An 18,801-nucleotide genomic window follows, 5' to 3' on the forward strand; every position below is an offset into this window, starting at 1 on the left:
ATCCAACTTAGCATATCTGAACAGTGGCCTAAATTGTCCAAAGAACTTGTCATCTTACTTTATCATGTAGAATATATTAATTTTTAGCAAGAATTTTCCAATCATGTCACCTACTCACATAATTTCAGTGTTGCCTAATTGGTCTTAAGGAAAACAAACAATCAAGGATTTCAAGATTGGAGTTCAGCACAAAGCAGAGTTAGCTCCAGCTAATTTTTTCTCTCCAATTTCACTTGACATTCACTGCCTCTATGCTCTTTTCCTATTAAATGAAGGCTTGAATGGGGATGGGTCAGGGGGAATACAAGTTTTATAAAAAGTTTCCAGGAAGAAGTGATGGAAATGAAATTTTCCTAATGTACAGAAACTTGTTGGAAGTTTTATGTAAGCATCATTCAGCTGACAGGAAAGTTAGCAATATATGTCAGATATAACAAACTGTCACTGTCATATTTTCTGGAAAAATCTCCTTGCCCGGGATTTTGCTCCTAGGAAGCTGAGAAGCCTCAGAGAAAAACAAAAACAATAATTATTTGATTTGCTTCTCCTGTGTTTTGCTGCTTTTGAATGTGTTTGGAAATGTTTACCAACAGGTGATTGTTCCATTGGTTTCATGTGGATTGTTTTGACTTAATAGCCAATCACAGCCAAGCTGTGTCGGGGCTCTGGAAGGAGTCATGAGTTTTCATTATTATCTTGTTAGCCTTCTGTAAGTATCCTATTCTTTAGTATAGTTTAGTTTAGTATTCTTTAATATTATATAGTATCTTAAAATAATAAATTAGCCTTCTGAGAACATGGAGTCAGATTCATCATTCCTTCCTCCCTTTGTCTGGGAACCCCTCAAATACAATAACAAACTATATTTGCATCTATTGAAAACACAAAAATTTGCTTATTTTTCCTCATTTACAAATTCTGGCACTTCAGAGTTCTAATTATATTTGTCATACAGAGCAATATCAAAAATAGGTGATTGAATTTCAGGAATAAATTCAAAGAAAAATAGAAAAAAGTAAGAACAAAAGCATGATACTACCAGGAAGGCAGTCTCCTCATACTAACCTATTAACAATAGATCTAATAAGAATTTCACCATAAAAAATAGTTTCCTCATACAGTCTGTCTTTCACGTTCTTGTTTGTTGAAAATATATTAAATACATAAAAACTGCTATTGAAGGACTTATAAATACACTCTACAGTTAGTATCTATTCTTTTAGATTTATTATATGACAATATTAATTGCCATTAGTCAAGCACATTATGTTATATCTCATGGCAAATACTCTTGGTTACATAATGCTAAAGATAAGGGTTGGAAGTTTTAACTACAGCAAATTGCAAGGAGGCCTAAACTGGAGACAAAGACTGAAAAATACCAAAGTTACTCTTGTTGCAATCCAACATTAATTAATAGCAAAAATCTGCCCTATCTGATGATTAAACATTCAATTTTCCATCCTTTTTCATTTTTGCATTTTAGCAGCGAGTATAGAAGCTATTCTTACTTATGCAGCTATCTAATGACCACATCTTACTTGCCTGTTTTGATTTAATGGGCAGACTTACTGGTTTTATGTCCCTGTGCAGGAATCCCACAGAATGAATACTTTCAATAGATTCCAAAATCTGCTTCCCAAGCCGCAGAGTGGTACTAATGGTGAACGTCCCTCGAGACTGGCTACGACGCAGGTCTGCCAAGTTCCGACCCTGATAAAATTAAAAGGACATTTTCATTAAAAAATACTAATACCAAGATTCACAGATGCTGTAAAGTCTTCCTACTTCTTCTTTAGTGGTTTATGATTAACCATGAAATACTCTCAATACCTATTTTCACACTCACAGGTAACACATCACACCTAAATGTAGTGACTGTATGTCCGCAAGTATCTCCAACACTAAGTTTAGAATTTGCTTTTGAAAATGCAAACTTAGTACCTGTCTATTCCTGAAAACATGGAACAAACTAATCTCTATTAGAAGACCAGTACAAACACAATTACTTAAAGTTGTATTTTTGTCACACCCAAAAAAGGCCCCTGAGAAAATGCTCATGAAGACTTCTTCACACTCACTTTTTTAAGGAAAAGTACATAATTTAATTGCATATTATATCAAACAGATGAAAAAAATATCATGTAGGAAATACAACCCCATGACATCATAAAACTGTTCTTCTACAATAACAGATGAACAGTAGGCACTAGAACACACTTTGTTCACTATTAATATTCACCAGGATGACCAAGGACATTACCCCATAACTCTAAGTACTAAGCACCTATTTTATACCTTTTTAATGAACAAGTCTTTTAGTAAAATGAAGTGTTTTCTTTTACTTGCATAGGATAATTTTTCATTGTTATAAAAAAGCTAACAAAATACAGAGACTCATATAATACATTTTAGACTATCTTCAAGTGAAGACTAAAAAGGAAGGTAAAATATCTCAGAAGACATCACAGTTTACTCTTCTAACAGTCTGGTCTTTCTCAGGATGCAAGCTTTCTCCCTTTTGAGAAAATTATGGAAAGGATATAAAAGGAAAAAGATATAAGGATACGCTCAATTTACATTCACTTACTACAATGCATTTGTGATCTTTGGGGTGTCTTTTGTTTGCTTGTTTAGTATCCTCTAAAATTTCACTTCTATATTTATATACACTTGGCTAATAAACCTAAAGACACTGGCAAACATTGAACACTTTGATACACTAACCTGCAACTGCATGACCACATAGTTAAATCTGTCATTCCGTCCACATCCTATGAATCTACAGACATGATCTTTTCCTAAGAGAAAAAAAAGCAAATTAGCCCATAATAAAGAAATTTTGTGGTTTATTCCTGTAAATAGCTAGGAAATTACTGGAAAATATGTAAAATAATAAATTAAGCCCCACACAGTTCAACAGCAATAAAACCAAAGTTAGTTCTACCTGCAATTAAAGAGAAGCTTTCTCCCATAACCACAGCTCTCACTCTTCCATAAGAAAAAATGCATAACATCATGCCTAAATGTCCACAAACTGGAGACATTTCGGACTGGAAAAGGTTATTTTCTTACAAATCTAATGGTTTGTAATAGACAATATTCCTAGCCAATATTCCTCTTTTCTCCAAGTTGCAGATGCCATGATGAAAGAAAACAGTAGTACTACCTGTGAGTTATGTTTTGTATTAAAAAACTGTAGAAAATGTAATTCAACTAATCTAATTTATTAATATCTTTCTCTAGAACACAATCATTGCTGTTTAACTACAAAAGATAAATTCAGCTCAGGTATACTGAAAAAGGGGGAAAAAAAAAATCAGAGTTTTGTTTAAGCCGATTTTCTTTAAAGCCTCCTCCTGTCCTAGGAGCAAACTGCAGAGAAGACAGGTCAAAAATAATCTCCTTGCTATCCTGCAGCTGTAAATCAAAGCAGAAGATTCCCCAGGTAAATACAGAGAAAAAGGCAAGCCAAAGGCTGCAGCTGGAAACAGAATGGGAATGCAAACCTCTTGTCATTTTGGTACCAGTGTTCATTGACTTGGAGAAAAGCTGTGACCCCTTATGATCCCAATCTGCCCCATTCTATGACAGAACAGCGAACTATAGGATTAAAGTTCCTCAGGCCATTTACCTTCCTTTCTCACACCAATGGAAGCTACAGCCAACAGAAAGCTGATGATCTCAAGTGGTTGCTAAAGATGCGTAAAATTTGTCACCTATTATTTCTATCACCAATATCTTTACCCTTAGGATTACAAGAATGCCAGGGAATAACCCATCCCATAACCAGGGAATCCCCATCCCACTCATGACTGTTTTCAAAACACCCTAATGTCTAGCTACAGATCTGAGGGCACTTTTTGCTACTGCTGCACTGTAGCTCCATCAAAACCCTAAAACTTGACCCTACAGCTTCTAAATGGTTTCAATTCAATTTCAAAATTGAGAAAAGTGGTCGCCTGTTTCTTGCTTCCTCAGGAAGCTGCCTGCAACATCCAATTAAAACAGGTTAGTAGGCTCTCTTAAACAATGAAAATCTGACAAGATTCATCAAAATAATTTATTTTAAAAGGTATCTATACATTTCTGAAAACATGTAAGTGCTAAACTTTAAGCATCACCATTTTTTCTCCACTTTTTCCTTCCACCCATTTGTTCAAGACAGGCAATATTACAGACAGTATAATTTTATGAAGAAAAAGGATTAGTAGCAAATTTATCAAGATGAAATTTTGTATATTCATTCCTTTAATTTCCATTAATGAAGTCTCATCTTAAATAGTTATGATTAATTTTACAGCCACTTGTGGGTATTGTGAAGGAGCATCTTCAGAGAAAGGTATATTAGTCAGATTTTATCTGACTAATTCAGTAAATGTCTAAAACTCAGTTTAGTCAGAGAAATCCCACTTTGACAAGAGCACCAACTCAGTTTGTGTGGTAAATTTCCTAGAAATTTTTACATAAAATTGAGGAAAGAGGAAGGACAGAAGTAGAACATAAATATCTTATTCAAATGGAATGATCCTCCACCACTCCAGTGGGGCTACGCACACCTACTACAGCCTTTTCCTCAGCAGGAAAACAGTATTTTCTTACACCTGTGAGCTACACTGCTGAGCTGCAGAGTGAGAAGATGATGTTAATAGGCTGCAGGGAACAACTCTGCCCTTGAAAAATATCCTAGGGAGGGTGCTAATCCTGTGTGCCATTCCTCAGGCTGCTGCAGTGTAGCACTACAGCAGCTTTACAGCCTACACCAGACACAGCCCATAACTAAATTACACTCCAGAGCTGTAAATGAGTGAGGGAGAAGTCTGTAAGGTTGTGTGAGACAGAAACCAACTGAGTGAGTCTCACTCTCACTGAGTGAGATGTGATAAATCTGTCTTCTCCCATCTGATGGTGGGAACAGATGGCCTAAAAACATGCTTAAACAAAACAACCATCTGTTGCAGCAGATTTCTTTTTTTTTTTTTTTTTAAGGCAAAAATAAGAAACTTAAAGAGTTAAACAATATTCTGCAACAATAATTAGGAGACAGCAGGGAGAAGAAAAATTAAGATGTAATTGATGACTAAGCTGCAATAAATGGCCGTATCAGTGAGCCTAGTCCTCCTTCACAATTAAGAGAGAAGTCATACAATTGCTCACATATTCCAGCAGGTTTTGCTAGCTCAGAGTCTTAAAAAGAACTTATTTGAAGTTTTTCATTAGTCACTGTACCATGTACAAAGATACTACTTTTATATACTTCATTATACCACATAGTTATTACTCATTTTACCCCTGCAATAATGACCACACTGTTTTAATTTCAAAAGTTTCTGGAAATGAGGAATGGTAAGAAATAGTGCATCCCTACTTCTGCAAACATTTATTCTTATATCAGTTTCACAGTTTCTGTGAAGTAAGACTATAGTACAGATACATTCAAAAGCATGTTTATAGGGATATTTATAAAAATGTCTCTAGGACTACTATACACTAGAAGAACACACCTGTTGATTTATTCTCTTCTAAAAGCCTGTTTCTTTATAATATTCCACAAACTGTGCAATATTTTTTAAAACTCAGATCCACACATGAAGAAAATCTTCACCAACACTGCAAGCTCATTGACTCTTATAACAGAGGAAATTTTCCAAAATTTGAAATAAAAAGGATTTTCATGACAATTCTATTCCTTCCTCTCTAGACCAATGTAACTAGAACACTTTGCAAGAAGAGAACCTAAAGCCATAGAGAAGAGAAGAGTAATTATATATACTCATACATACATACACCAAAAAGGGGTAGAAGAACAAGATAAAAGTTGGTCTTAGAGAACATATGATAATATAAAGTTGTTACAAAAATATCCTAAAAGAACTGTTTACAATTTCACCTGGTCAGAATCTTCATGAAAAGAAAAAAAAATGTCAAAAATAAGACTAATTTCTACATTATAAAAAAAGCATTTAGAAATAATAATAAAAAATCTTTAAGAAGTAATTATAAAGTTGTTTTCTATTCCCCATTCTCATCCACTTTTCTTCATTTTCTCTATGCTTCAAATTTTAAGCCCTTCCATAATGAAATTTGTGACGGTAAAGAAATTAATGCAAATGGCTCCTAGGAGCCATAAAAAACATAAAATGGTCCCTACCATAACCTTATTTAATAAAAAACCTTCCAAGTATGGATAAAAAAAGCTGCATGTAAAACTAAAGTACTGTATCTATGCAAATTATAAATCACAATATATGCAAAAGGTTCATTGACCCATCTATTCACTAAGTTTTCTTTACTGATCACTGACAATATTCCTTGTCTAAAACCAGAGCAGTAACAGTGTTAGGTGTAAACTTCCCCAACAATGACTGGAGGTCACCTCTAGTGTTACCTTCACCACCAACTTCTTTTTTTTTTTTTTTGTGGTGCAACAGAGCAAGAAGTTATAAAAGGTAAGGAATAATATATTTAGATTGTTTTCTTATAAGAAAGATTGTAAAAAGTGTTATTTTTAAAGATCTCTCATAAAATCTGATTTTCAGTTATACAAAAGCTTCCATTTATTATTTGCTCAGAGAAATAATACTGAGAAAATAAATAACAAATATTTATTTGGATTACATATTTTGTGGATTATTTGTCTCAGTGGTCATGTGTTTCATTGTTCTGTTCTTTTTATCTAGATGTTTCCCATTATTGAATAGAACCAAAGACTCTTCTGTAGGAAGACTTGGACTGTTTGGAATTCTAGTTTCCTAATTATTCCTCGGAGAGCATAACTTCTCTAAGGCCCTATGGCAATTTTTCGCACATAAATATTTTATTATTTCATCAACTTTTTTCCGCATGTATTTTAAAAGATAAAAAAGTTTTGACTAAGAAAAAATCCATTTTCTAATATCTTAACTGAAATTCCACCATACTGTAATTAACAGTGGAAAGTTAAAATGCACTCCAGTTACACAGTCCTATATAAGGTTATGATTTTATAAATCCATTAGCATTGTAGTGCTACCAAATTGCAGTGTTTTCTTTCAGCTCTACTAATTTCCTTATCATCTAGTTCTTTCATCTATTCCATTTTAAGGACTCTGGGTTTTGTAAAATAGAATCAAGCTCCTGTGTACAGACAAAGACCCACAAACTCTTGGAAAAAATTAATTCTGAGCGTTTAAAAACCCCAGGAGTTAGAGTATTTTGTTCTTCAAAACTCATTGTCTTCAGGATAATTTCTTTCAAGAATCCTGACAAATATTTTCCAAACTTTCAAGTGGCAATATTGAAATTTCCTATTCATCTCTGGACTAGAAACTTTAAAATTCTAAGAAAATCTCCTTGCTCAGCTATATAATAGTAGATGTTTTAGTGAAATCCTTGAAACAGACAAAAGCATAGGAACAGTTTGTTACCATCATAACATGTGACATGCTTGCCCTCTTAAATCTATAGAGGCTGTCAATTCCTGCTGCAGTGTGACCTTTACAGCACATTAGGCAGCACCATATGTCATGCAGACTTTGTTTTATACAAAGTAAGACTTTGGAAAAATTGAGCTGCTGACAGGAATGCATGTATTATTCAAAACCTTCCAGAATAAAAATAATAATTTTTAAAGAAAAAGTAATTGTTTAAACTATCTTTCTGTAATCTTGTGTTGCAAAAACCAATGAAGAGAAGTCACTGCATGTTTCTCTGTATTGATAACTTCATTAAAGTATCTAAACATACAGAAAGTGAGACTATCCAAACTCTGGTTCAAGGAATTGAACCCTGGAAGTATTTCAGGATTTTATATGCCAGTAGTTTTCTCATACAAGTTACAGTATTTTAAAGCTGGGGCTTTTGCTCATGGGGATTTTTTAAGTACATTTCCTATTTCAATATTAGAAATCTCAGCAATACCTGCAAAGCAAAACAAACAAATATTCTTAACGCATATGCTATGTGAAGGACCCTCAAATATTCAATGCTACATAGTACAGAAAAAAAAATCTTAGAAGAAAAAATAAAAACAAGAATAACAAAGTCTAGAGCAAAAAACAAAGAGAAGATATGGATTCAGAATAAACTAAATCTGAACCAAGATTTTTGCAGCAATTGAATTATTGTTCGTTTTATTTTCATCTCATCCCATTTCAAGCAAAAGCTTCACTGCAGCAAAACTTTCAGCATCTGAAAGAGCTTCTATTCCACTTTTAATAATCATTTACCAAGAACCTGCAGAATATAGGAAATATTTACTAAAAATATTATTATAATGACAATTATTTTTTAAAGAAGATACACTGACATTCTACTTCTCACATATTCAAGGTATAGCCCTACCTTGCAGCTTCTTCAACACAGCTACTTCCATTTTCAGCACTTGCTTTGGCTGTTGAGCTGATTCGACCTTCAGTGCAACATTTTCCCGAGTAAGCAAGTCCAGTGCATCGTAAATTTCTCCAAATCCTCCACCTCCTATTTTCCTCAACTATATTGGGGAAAAAGAAAGAACAAAAACATATTTTAAAGAGGGGAGAGGAAAGAAAATAAAACAGCAATACTTCTTTGTTCTGCCTGTCATACTGCAAACGCTGTTTTATTACAAATAGATTTAAAAGTAATAATTATATCCTTCAGTACATAAAAGAGCTACTGAATAATTGACCAAGGTATGGCTAACCACAGTTTGAAAGAGAACACACCTGATCCCCATCTGCACTATTGTATGTAGCATAATAGAAGAGTGCAGTAGTATTCCCAGCATGAATCTGGGCAAAGCCAGCATGCTGAATAAAGTCCTTCCTCAAATAGTCACACACAGCCCAGAGATCTTTAAATACAAATGCACAGTGACATTTTTAAAATATACCATCTTTTTGTCCTTTCAGAAATAAGCACACTGAATAATAATGGTATAAAGTCATACCAGTTTTTGGACTTCCTGAAAAGACTTCCTGGAAAGACTTTTATACAGTGGCTAAATCATAAATTATGAGAAATGACTAAGATTATCTTTGAATATACATCTCAAATGTTACTCACATTCACTTAAAATTCACCAATATCATTCTTATTAACAGACAGACTCAAGAAACTTGCAGCACTGAAAGTTTCATCTGTGCAAGAAAGAGGTAAAAAGAATGCTCATAGCATACTAATTAGTTTGCACTACCTTCAGAGCAAATATTAAAAGGTGTCTCTTTCACTCTGCTTTAAGTGGTCACGGGGAACAGGCACCTCTTTGGTTTTCAATATCAAAAAATGTCAATGCTGTTTCACAAAATGCCTCCCCTGGCTAACATTCTAAAGCTGATAAAAGAGAAAAGGAGACAAAAAAGAACTTACCCTAAGACTAACATGGTTTTCTAAATGTCATCTGAAAGCATACAGTTGCTAACATTATATGACTACACTGGATAAAATGTCATCTAAAATGTCCAGGGTTCTAGAGAGCAGCAATATGCTGACCTATCTTCAGATTCTGAAAAGTAATCTAATGTCTCCTAATTAACACCATCAGACATTTGACTGAGCAGGAAAAACATTTTTTAAAATAGCCTAGGCTTTATGAATAAAGAAGGTAACAGATAACACATGAATTTTCAGCATAGTACAAGCACACCAGTGAGAATACACGGTGAAAAAGGTGAGAGGAAAAGGAAAGAGGTGACACAGCCATCCTCACCCCCTTACAAATGTAGACACATTTATCATCTAACTTTTGCCAGCTTTGAGAAATGACCAGACTACGAAAAACTGCCACTGAAAGCATTGTTTCTCAACATATGTGCTTAAAATAAATTTAAAACAAACAAAACCATCACTACAGTAACAAAATAAACAGATCAATTTATATCTTCAGCTAAAGTACACAAGAATCATTAACATACACCCAATAATTACACCACTCAGTAGTTCCAGGCACAAATTAACCTCTCTTTGATTACAGAAAAAAATACTTTCCATGTCCTTTGTCACCGAGTCACACACATTCAAGAATAAGTCCATGTTTTCTTTGGGTGTTTTTTTTTTTTTGCTGCCAGCATCCCTATAGAAGCTTTTCTTGTTGCTTTTCACATCCTTCACCAGTCACAACTGCCAACTGAGCTCTGGCTTTCCCATATATTCATCACACTGAGGCAACATTTCCAGCATAATCTTGGGCAGCCCATCCCTGCTCCCACCTTCTGTTAATTTGCATTTTGCTGTCCAGTTCACACAGGTGGTGACCACTCAACCATACTGGTCTCCTGCCACACCTGCTCAACATCTTTTACCTTGATGAAGACCACATTGTCCTTGTTTACACCTGCATTACAATTTCCCACTTTGCTCTTTAGTTTCAGCCTTCTCTTTTTGAATTTAGCATCTCACACCCCAAACTCTTTCTCTCCATTCTCTCTTTGACTTCTGTGCCTTCATATGCTTCCAGGCTAAAGCATACAATTTTGAACAAGTTTTATCTTTTTGCTTACACTACATATTGAATGGCATTCTTAAATATATCTAAAATCAATTATCATTACAAGCAAGTCTCTCCAAGCAGGGATTGTAATGTTTCAAAGGCAAAAAAGAGGCACGAGGAAAGGCATCAACAAAGAATAAAAGCAAAAGCTAACAGACAACACTAGAGAAGGGGGTTGTCACTGGGGAAAAAATATTTTATAATTTTTTTATGCTTACTTTTCAAAATAGAATCACCCTAATTAATGTCTAGGTTAAAATTAAACTAAATTGAACATGGTTTTTTAAAACGTTCATGTCCAAAAATTTTAGATTTGGTTTTCACAACTGCAATGAACAAGGTCCTCAACAATAAAAAAATCCAAAAACCACACTTCAGTTTCTCCTGCTGGGAGCCACTCCTATGAAATCCTGAATTCAGTAAGTCTATTGCCTTAGATGCCATCAAGAAATCCTTAATGTTTGCTACAGAAGATAAGAAATTGAAGAGCTACCCACAGGAAATACTTTGCACTCATCTACCTGTAATACTGTATCTGGAAAACATAAAAGTGAAAATGTGTAATTACATGAAATGAACTTCAGCATACTTGCAAAATTTTCCAGAAGACACTTATGTCATCAGCAGTCTTCATTACATAGGAAAGAAAATAAACCTGAAGAAAACACAGCCGCTGTTGCATAGATCAGACAACTAAGTGGTTTTGTGGCTAGAGATATGCATGTTATTATCTATTATATTTTGTATATTATTGTATTTTAAATGGTATTTTATACTATTTGCTCTGATTCAAGACTATGCTTTCTGTTTTTACTTCACTGCTGTATTGAGATTAAATATAAGCAGGTATTTTACAAATACTTATACTCCAGAGATAGCTATTTAGGTTCTATTTACCTGAAAGGAAATATAAAGTTTTCCCACACAACATTAATATCAGCTTTCTGCATATTTAAATGAAAGATAGGGTACAAGACAGTTGAAATCATTCTCTCTTATGAATTTAAAATTAATGATGAATTTGTATCTTCTATGTTCAGTCTTACAATTCTGAAAAACTTGAAATAGGAGAGTAATATAAAGTGAGCAATTCAAAATCCATTCACAGCCCACTACACACACACACAGATACTCTAAATGTTCTATTGTGAACTGGTCTTTTTTTTTCCCTTTTTTAAAATTCTAAGTTAAAAAAACCAAAGCGATCAAGAGGAATGGAGAAGGAACTACAAGAACTCAGCCTGTTTCTCCCAGCAAAAATAGCTTCAACTGGACACTATTTCCCTCAAGATGCAAATCAAGGATATGAACAGCAAAAGGGAACAGAGCTATTTATGGCAAAGTCAATGCTGGCACACAATCAAATGAATACAAATCAGCTGAGAATAAATCTATGCCATAAAATCCAACAAACAAAAGGAAGAGCAGCAAGGCCCTGAAAAATCTTCCAATAAGGAGTAACAAATCTCACAAACCTACTGGTTTCAGGGGAGGGCATCTGACTCATCTCCAAAATGGACTGATATAATCACTGGCTCATTGGGTTCAATATACTAACAGTACTCTTCCAATTGTGCTTGGATCAGGCACTACATTGGGATTTAAGAGCTCTCCTAGGTCCTTATCAGGAAAAAAAAAAAAAAAAAAGAAAAAAACACTCTAAATCCTCATCACTTTTCTTTAAAGTAGGGTAAGAGAAACAAGTAGTTTTAAAGCTCATTCACAATTAATTTAATTACTTAGAAAAATATATCTCATAAGAATTTTCAAATTAAATTTCAAAGCACAAACCACTTCTTTCTAAAAAGAAAAGAAGACACAGAATTGCAGGAAGGCATACTCACCACCTTCCATCTTTCTTTGACCAATATTCCCACACTGAGGATGTCAGGCTGATCCCCTCCTCCACTCATTGCAACCTCCTGAGGTGATGGAGCCGCTATGCGAAGTCAGTGTCAGTAGAAACCATCCAGATCCCAGGAATGGCTTCCATTTAACCAGTCACTGCAGAAATAGAGCAGAACTCAGTGATTAACAGAATAACAAGAAATAGAGCAAAAGTTTTGTTTCTCATCCAGCACCTTAACTAGTTTTTGTATCCCACAGTGACTAACATTGAAATTTTAGTCAAACGGTTTCCAGTACAGAAAAAAAATCAAGGATAGCCTTCCTTAATTTTCCAACTTGCTCTCTCCCAAATCTCCAATACCAATCTCAATATAGAACTAATAAACTTAAACATTTTCAGAGGTATATTCCACAAGCAGTTTCAAATTGCTGCAAGGCATAATTACATTTAAACCTAATTTTAATAATCCCTTTTAAAATTAGTAACTAATTAAATAATCTAATTAATAACTTATTCAATAATTGTTTAATTAATTTATAGTAATATATAACAACATTGAAATAACATTAAGCAAAAAATTACTATGTTAGAAATAGATACTTAAGTTTCAGTTGCACTGCATACAGACTACTTCACATTTTACAATGTGTTTCACATAGCTAGGATTATTTCTGATTAAATACATCTTAAGTACAATTATCTCAGGCTATAAACAACTGGTTTTGGTAAGGGAAAAAACCCTGTCTTTGGTAATTTTGACAGTTCGTTTTTTATTTTATTTTCTGGTTTTAGCAATCATTGCTGAATTGGTTTATAGATAGTATTATAAAAAATTGTACTTTGGAGATTAACATATACATAATGGCTCCCATCAGCAACTACTACAACCCATTAAAAGCTTATTTCAATTCTTTGAGCTTTTCTAGAACTGGACTTATTGTTACACTGGTGTAATTATACAAATGTAACAGTTTCTATAAGCCCTCTTATCCAAAGACAACACTCTTTGAAAAGTATGTTTGCTTTAGGTTATTTCCATGGCTTTCAAAATAGCATAACTACAAGTGAACAATGCTTCTCTCCCTGAATCAACACACAAATGATATGCAAAATTGGTAAAATCATTCTGATTTAAATCAGCAGTATGGCCTTCCAAGTGGCTAACTGCCAATCTTACTACTGGGACTAAAAGATGCTTTTTTAGTAAACATTCCACTGCTTGAACAACCTGGCTTTTTAAGACAAACGTTTGTTTGACACAACAGAAACTGTGGTTGTTTTCCATGGTTTTTTGATATTTCTTTTTCATGTTGTATTTATGCCTTTTTGCTTAAATAGGACATGATGACAGTTGAACCAACTCCAGATAAAAGAAATCCCTCTGGAGAAACATTAATCTGGATTGGCTGAGGATCTAAATTTACACCCAATGAGAGTGCATTATGTGCCTGTAAAGGAGTGTTCATTCAAAATACATAGCCTAAATTGATTTAATTCAAACAAATGAAAGGAAAACAAATTAAGATTGTGTATTACGAATAACAGCATCCATCCTGCAATTTAATCAGGTTCAACTAAACCAATTCAAATTCTACTGGTGATAGTAAATTCTCCCCTGCAGATAAGGTCAAAATTCTAAAAAGAACTAGAGCCATTTATGTGAACCCCTTAACTTTACTAACCACGGACCACACTCACTGTCTTTTCTAACAGAATTATCATAACACAGGAACAAAGATGAAACAAAAACCCACTAATGAAGGGGAAAAGATCTATTTCCAAAATTACATACTTAAAGCACATACAGTGGCTCTTCCCCTTCTCCCCATTTTAACTCAAATGTTTGCTTTTCTTTCTACCACCTGTCAGTTACATCAAAGCATGGGTTGGTCTTGACAAATTGTTCACTTCTATACTGGAATTCCAAGAAAGTTTATTTTTTTCCTGATATTTGCTTAAAACAAGTAATGGTGAAACTATTCATCTCACCAGAGCAAAATCTAAAATTGTAAGTAAGATTTTTGCTGAAGCTTTCAAACATGAACAAAATTCATCACCTGTAGGAAAAGTGCTTTATTAAATCAAAGATATGACAGTTCAGAGTTTTTTGTTAATTCTGCTATCAGCCTTGATTCTGGATTTGATCCTTATTTTTTTCTTTTTTTAATACATTTAACTTTACAATTTATAGTCACAACTCTGACAAGTATTTCTGGCAGCTGTGCATTTGTGAATTCTTGAGCAGACTAAGAGAGCATCAGCAACTGGCCCAGAATGCAAAGGTCCAACATATACATTCAAAGAACCACCCTGTATTTTAAGAATTGTCGTAGAAGTACTCTATTGCTGTATGTAATATCTGCATGGCCAAGGTAACAAAATCTTCATTTGTATACAATTCCTCAATCCTATTCTAATACACTAATTCCTTGTTAAATCTCTTTCATCCTAGATCATTACAAAGCAACCATATCTATTCTATATCATCAAAACCAGGTATTCACAGCCATAAAACACCAGGATCCATTGAACTGTCCTGCATGGGAGGCAAAAGTTCTCTCATGAGCCCCTGAAGACAAGGTGCTAAGCTCCTCCTGAAGCTTAATAATCAACTGCAAGCATTACAAACATGTTGATGTCAAATTGAAGAATCCTATTTTTTCCAAGACTTAAGTAAAGCAGAAGAAGGATTCAGTGACAAATTTCAAGGCCAGAAGGCTTGAAATCGGCCCAAACCTTTACCTGATCAGGCTGCTTCATAGCTTCAACCCATTTCAGTGAATTAGCACACACTAATATGTAAGACTCCAAATGTTCTTCACTGCTAACACATTCCAGTATGTTTCTTTCCTCACAATAAATATAATTTGTTTTGTTTCAAGGTTTAATGCAATTAATTTTAACTTTTTACCACAGGTTACAGTTTTGGTAACCAAATTCCATTTCCAGTAATTTCACTTCATTTAAACACCTAAATACATTTAGTTTTAAGTCTTCCTTCACAGCCATGGGTCTTTTATATGGTCCTCCTTCAAAACACCCCTCTCCTTGCTCCACATTTTTCTTGTTGTGCGGACAACAACATTGAGTTAGACATCCACACTGAATTAGACTCTATCATACCAATTCCTAATATGGAGAAAAGTTTTTCTTATTACTTCTTTGTGGTAGAAGTCTTATTTCCCTAATTTAAGTCTGAAAATGCTTTATACTTTTGCTAAACCACAACACTATCAGACACTTATATATTTATACAGTTATACCCTATAACACTTAAATACCACCATCCTTACACTCAGGCATATTCTTGCTACAAAAATATGGTTTTTAAAGACCTTATTCACAATCTAACCCAGGCAGAGTTTCGTTGCTCTGATGTGTTCTCTAATGGTCTTAAAACTCTATAATCTGCAAATCTGTTAATTATTGATGTACTGCAGTGGATAAATATCTTTATATTCCTTACCTAGTAACAGATAACATGTATTCTAGTACATGCAATTTAGACTACAATCACCTTCCCCAAATTTATACAGAAGAAAAGGACATTACTAGAGATGACTACATTTAAAGGACTTTTGGACAAATATAAATATGCGTTCTTTGGAGGTGGTTCTCAGGTCAAGACTGAAACTGAAATTTCTCTGAATTTGGAAGGATTGGAAGAATTGGAAGAATTTGGAAGAATTCAGACTGACTGGCCCATTCCAAATTTCACAGATGAATTAAAGACTCATATAAGTAAATACCGTTGCATCTGTATTACTGAGATACATTGTTTTCGGCACAGCTCTTTAACAGGCTATAATACTGTTAACAATTTAAGAAAGCTGCAGCATATTCTGTATTCTACTGAAGCAGATTAATAATTAATGACACACAGTTAAGGTGCAAGCTTTCCCTTACTCATTCAGCAGATGAATCCTTTAGCAGTGCAGTTTTTTAGGTGGCAGCAAGGCTATTTTCAGCAAAACAAAAACATGTCTTTACTATTCTCCTAAAAAAATAACAGTCACTCTAATTGCAATAGATATAATTAAATTCTGTATTCATGAACTCATCAGTTTGTCACTTCAGAGGCACTTTTCAAGATAACACAACTACAATGAAAGACAATTAGCCCTCTGTCAAATTTATTTCCAGGTGAGAGGTCATGGAGTAACTAGGACAAGAGAATGAGGATAGACTGTTCCATAACATAAGCCTTTGCTGGGAAATGATTACAGTATAAAACAAGAACAGGTAAAGGAGCATTAGAGCTAATATCCAGAATGCTGTACAGACATCCATTATTTAAAACCTTTCTATTCACTTTAACTGATTTTAACTACACATTAGCCTTGCAAAAGATGAATTTACCCCATCCAAGTACACTAAGAGATTATATGGTATTTGAAAATAACAGTGCAAAAGTTCCAGTAAAAAGGGCAATCCTTGAAAGTAATTTGTGTACATGTCTATAATTCCCTTAGAGATAGCCTAAACTGAAGCCAACCTCTGCTTACCAGCCTATATAGATGCTTAAATTCAGACCTAAGGTTGAAAAAGTAGCACAGACAATTTTGGCCTAATGTAGATACTGTAAGTTCCAGGACAAAGCAAGGGAGCACAGAAGATTACTTCTGTTCCATAGAAAGGAACATATGTCGTGTTGCCTCCACTATGGAATAGTATCGACCTTTTGCTATTGGGAACTCTCAGAGCATACTAGGAGCCCTACCTGCCTGCCTTCAACTCATTCAAAAAATTAGTAAACCAACTGAAATCTGCCTAAGATGGTTTCCATTTCTGTATTTTCTATTTTTAAGCAGAACTTAAAGAACAAAGAACATTTTAAAAGGCCAGCATAAAGGGAAAATCAGGGCAGGAAATGTTCAAAGGTCCTAATTTCACCACATTTACAGCAAACCCCACTGTCTTAGAAAGGCTAAGAACATGTTCAAATTGTTAATTCCAGGGATAGAAATTATTTAAATGCGTCTATTTGAACATCCAAACTAGAAAGCCATCCTACACTTAAACCTGAATATTTTCTAAATACATCCATTAAAAGCTGGTGTTTTGAAAAATCATCATTCATCACATCAATGAGAAAACTGAATTTAAAATCTTGACTTAAATTTCCAACTGTACTGGTTGTGATGAAAATCTTTTTAAAAATTCAACACAGAACCAATGTAATTTTAGGTTTTCCTTTCTCAAATGCTTGGGTGCCAAAAATACTCATCACCATTTGCAGATTCCAGGTGTGAAAAGCTCCCAACTGCCTTGTGTGCTATTGCCAAAGAGTCTGTATTTCCTTCTGGCAACTTCTGCAGTTGTTATTACAAAGGTGGTGAAATTTTCTCAGTTGGAAGATGGAGTTAAAAATATAACATTTAGTTTCCAGTTTTATTTTAAAAATATATATGTTTCAAGCTACCACGCTATTTTCAGTTTGCAAGAGAATTCAGTACCAAAATATTATGAAAACCCAAGTAAGGCAATGTTTATCAAAGGAGTGTATTATCTCTCACTAAACCAACTAATTCATGTAGCAAAACCATACAAGTTTTAGGCTCACAAAACCCTCTTCAAGTCCAAAATAGAATTTACAACTTGAAAATTAAATTGGACTTAAAAGCATTTGCACTGAAGTAAACTTCAGTGTTTCTTGATCAGACCAACTAAAATAAGGGTACTCTATATCTTGCCATAGAGAAAGGAAAGCATCTGCATGCATATGACAGGAGGAGATTATATGGTTGTGACACCTATCAGAGAAGCAGAACGTAATTTATCACCTTTAGAAAAACAGAAAAATTCAGTCAGGGGAGAATTAGAATGAGTTATATATCAAAAACTCTATTTAATCCATGACATTTTTACCATGACATTTTTCAGATGCTTGAGTTAATTTCCTAATTTGATCTGCCCCACTAGAGCACAAAGGCTTATGTCAGAATAAGAGAAAGAATAGAAGTTAGCTGTAGGGAACAGGGAAAGGCTGGACAACTGTGTTGCTTTCAACTGAAACCAGTTGTTGAACTTCAACCTCAGGTGCAAAGCCTTTAGTAGTATTGTGGGAACCTAACCCTTGGGAAAGTGAAATTCACTCTCAATTTTTTCCCACAACTCCGAGTGAGTTCCAAATCAAAAAGCAGATTGTGAAACATCATTAATTACTCAAAAATTAATTTTAAAACCCTAAAAGTGTCACTTGTTAAAAAAAAAGCACCTGTATTTCTCTGTCTTAGATTCACCAAGATTGTTGTGGTATTGACAACATACCTAAATAGAACTAGAACCATGGACTTTTGCAATAAAAATTTGTTTTACTTGTCAAGCTTTCTTCAAAGAAACTTGAAAATTCTGTTCTGCAATTACCTTAATTTTACAAGGTTTTACAATAATAATTTTTTAAGATCCTAAGAAAATTTTCATTGTAGGAAAGTGGTAGTGAAGTGTGGTTTTGAACAAAGACAGCTTGAAGTCAAACAGTTAAGATATTTTAAACAGTGGCACA

General features: G+C 34.1%; 1 protein-coding gene across 1 annotated transcript in view; it reads right to left on the bottom strand.

Annotated features, from left to right (window-relative positions):
• TTBK2 (tau tubulin kinase 2) overlaps window positions 1–18,801 on the bottom strand; it is an 81,093-nt gene that overhangs the window by 46,349 nt on the left and 15,943 nt on the right. Inside the window, exons 3-6 of the mRNA XM_058806183.1 lie at window positions 12,292–12,451; window positions 8,323–8,470; window positions 2,728–2,801; window positions 1,573–1,713 (exon numbers count right to left, since the gene is read on the bottom strand). Coding sequence (XP_058662166.1) covers window positions 1,573–1,713; window positions 2,728–2,801; window positions 8,323–8,470; window positions 12,292–12,360 — 432 coding nt within the window. The 5' untranslated portion in view covers window positions 12,361–12,451. The remainder of the gene's footprint in view (window positions 1–1,572; window positions 1,714–2,727; window positions 2,802–8,322; window positions 8,471–12,291; window positions 12,452–18,801) is intronic.

Source organism: Ammospiza caudacuta, chromosome 6 (assembly GCF_027887145.1).
Source record: "Ammospiza caudacuta isolate bAmmCau1 chromosome 6, bAmmCau1.pri, whole genome shotgun sequence".
In the NCBI taxonomy this organism is placed as follows: Eukaryota; Metazoa; Chordata; class Aves; order Passeriformes; family Passerellidae; genus Ammospiza; species Ammospiza caudacuta.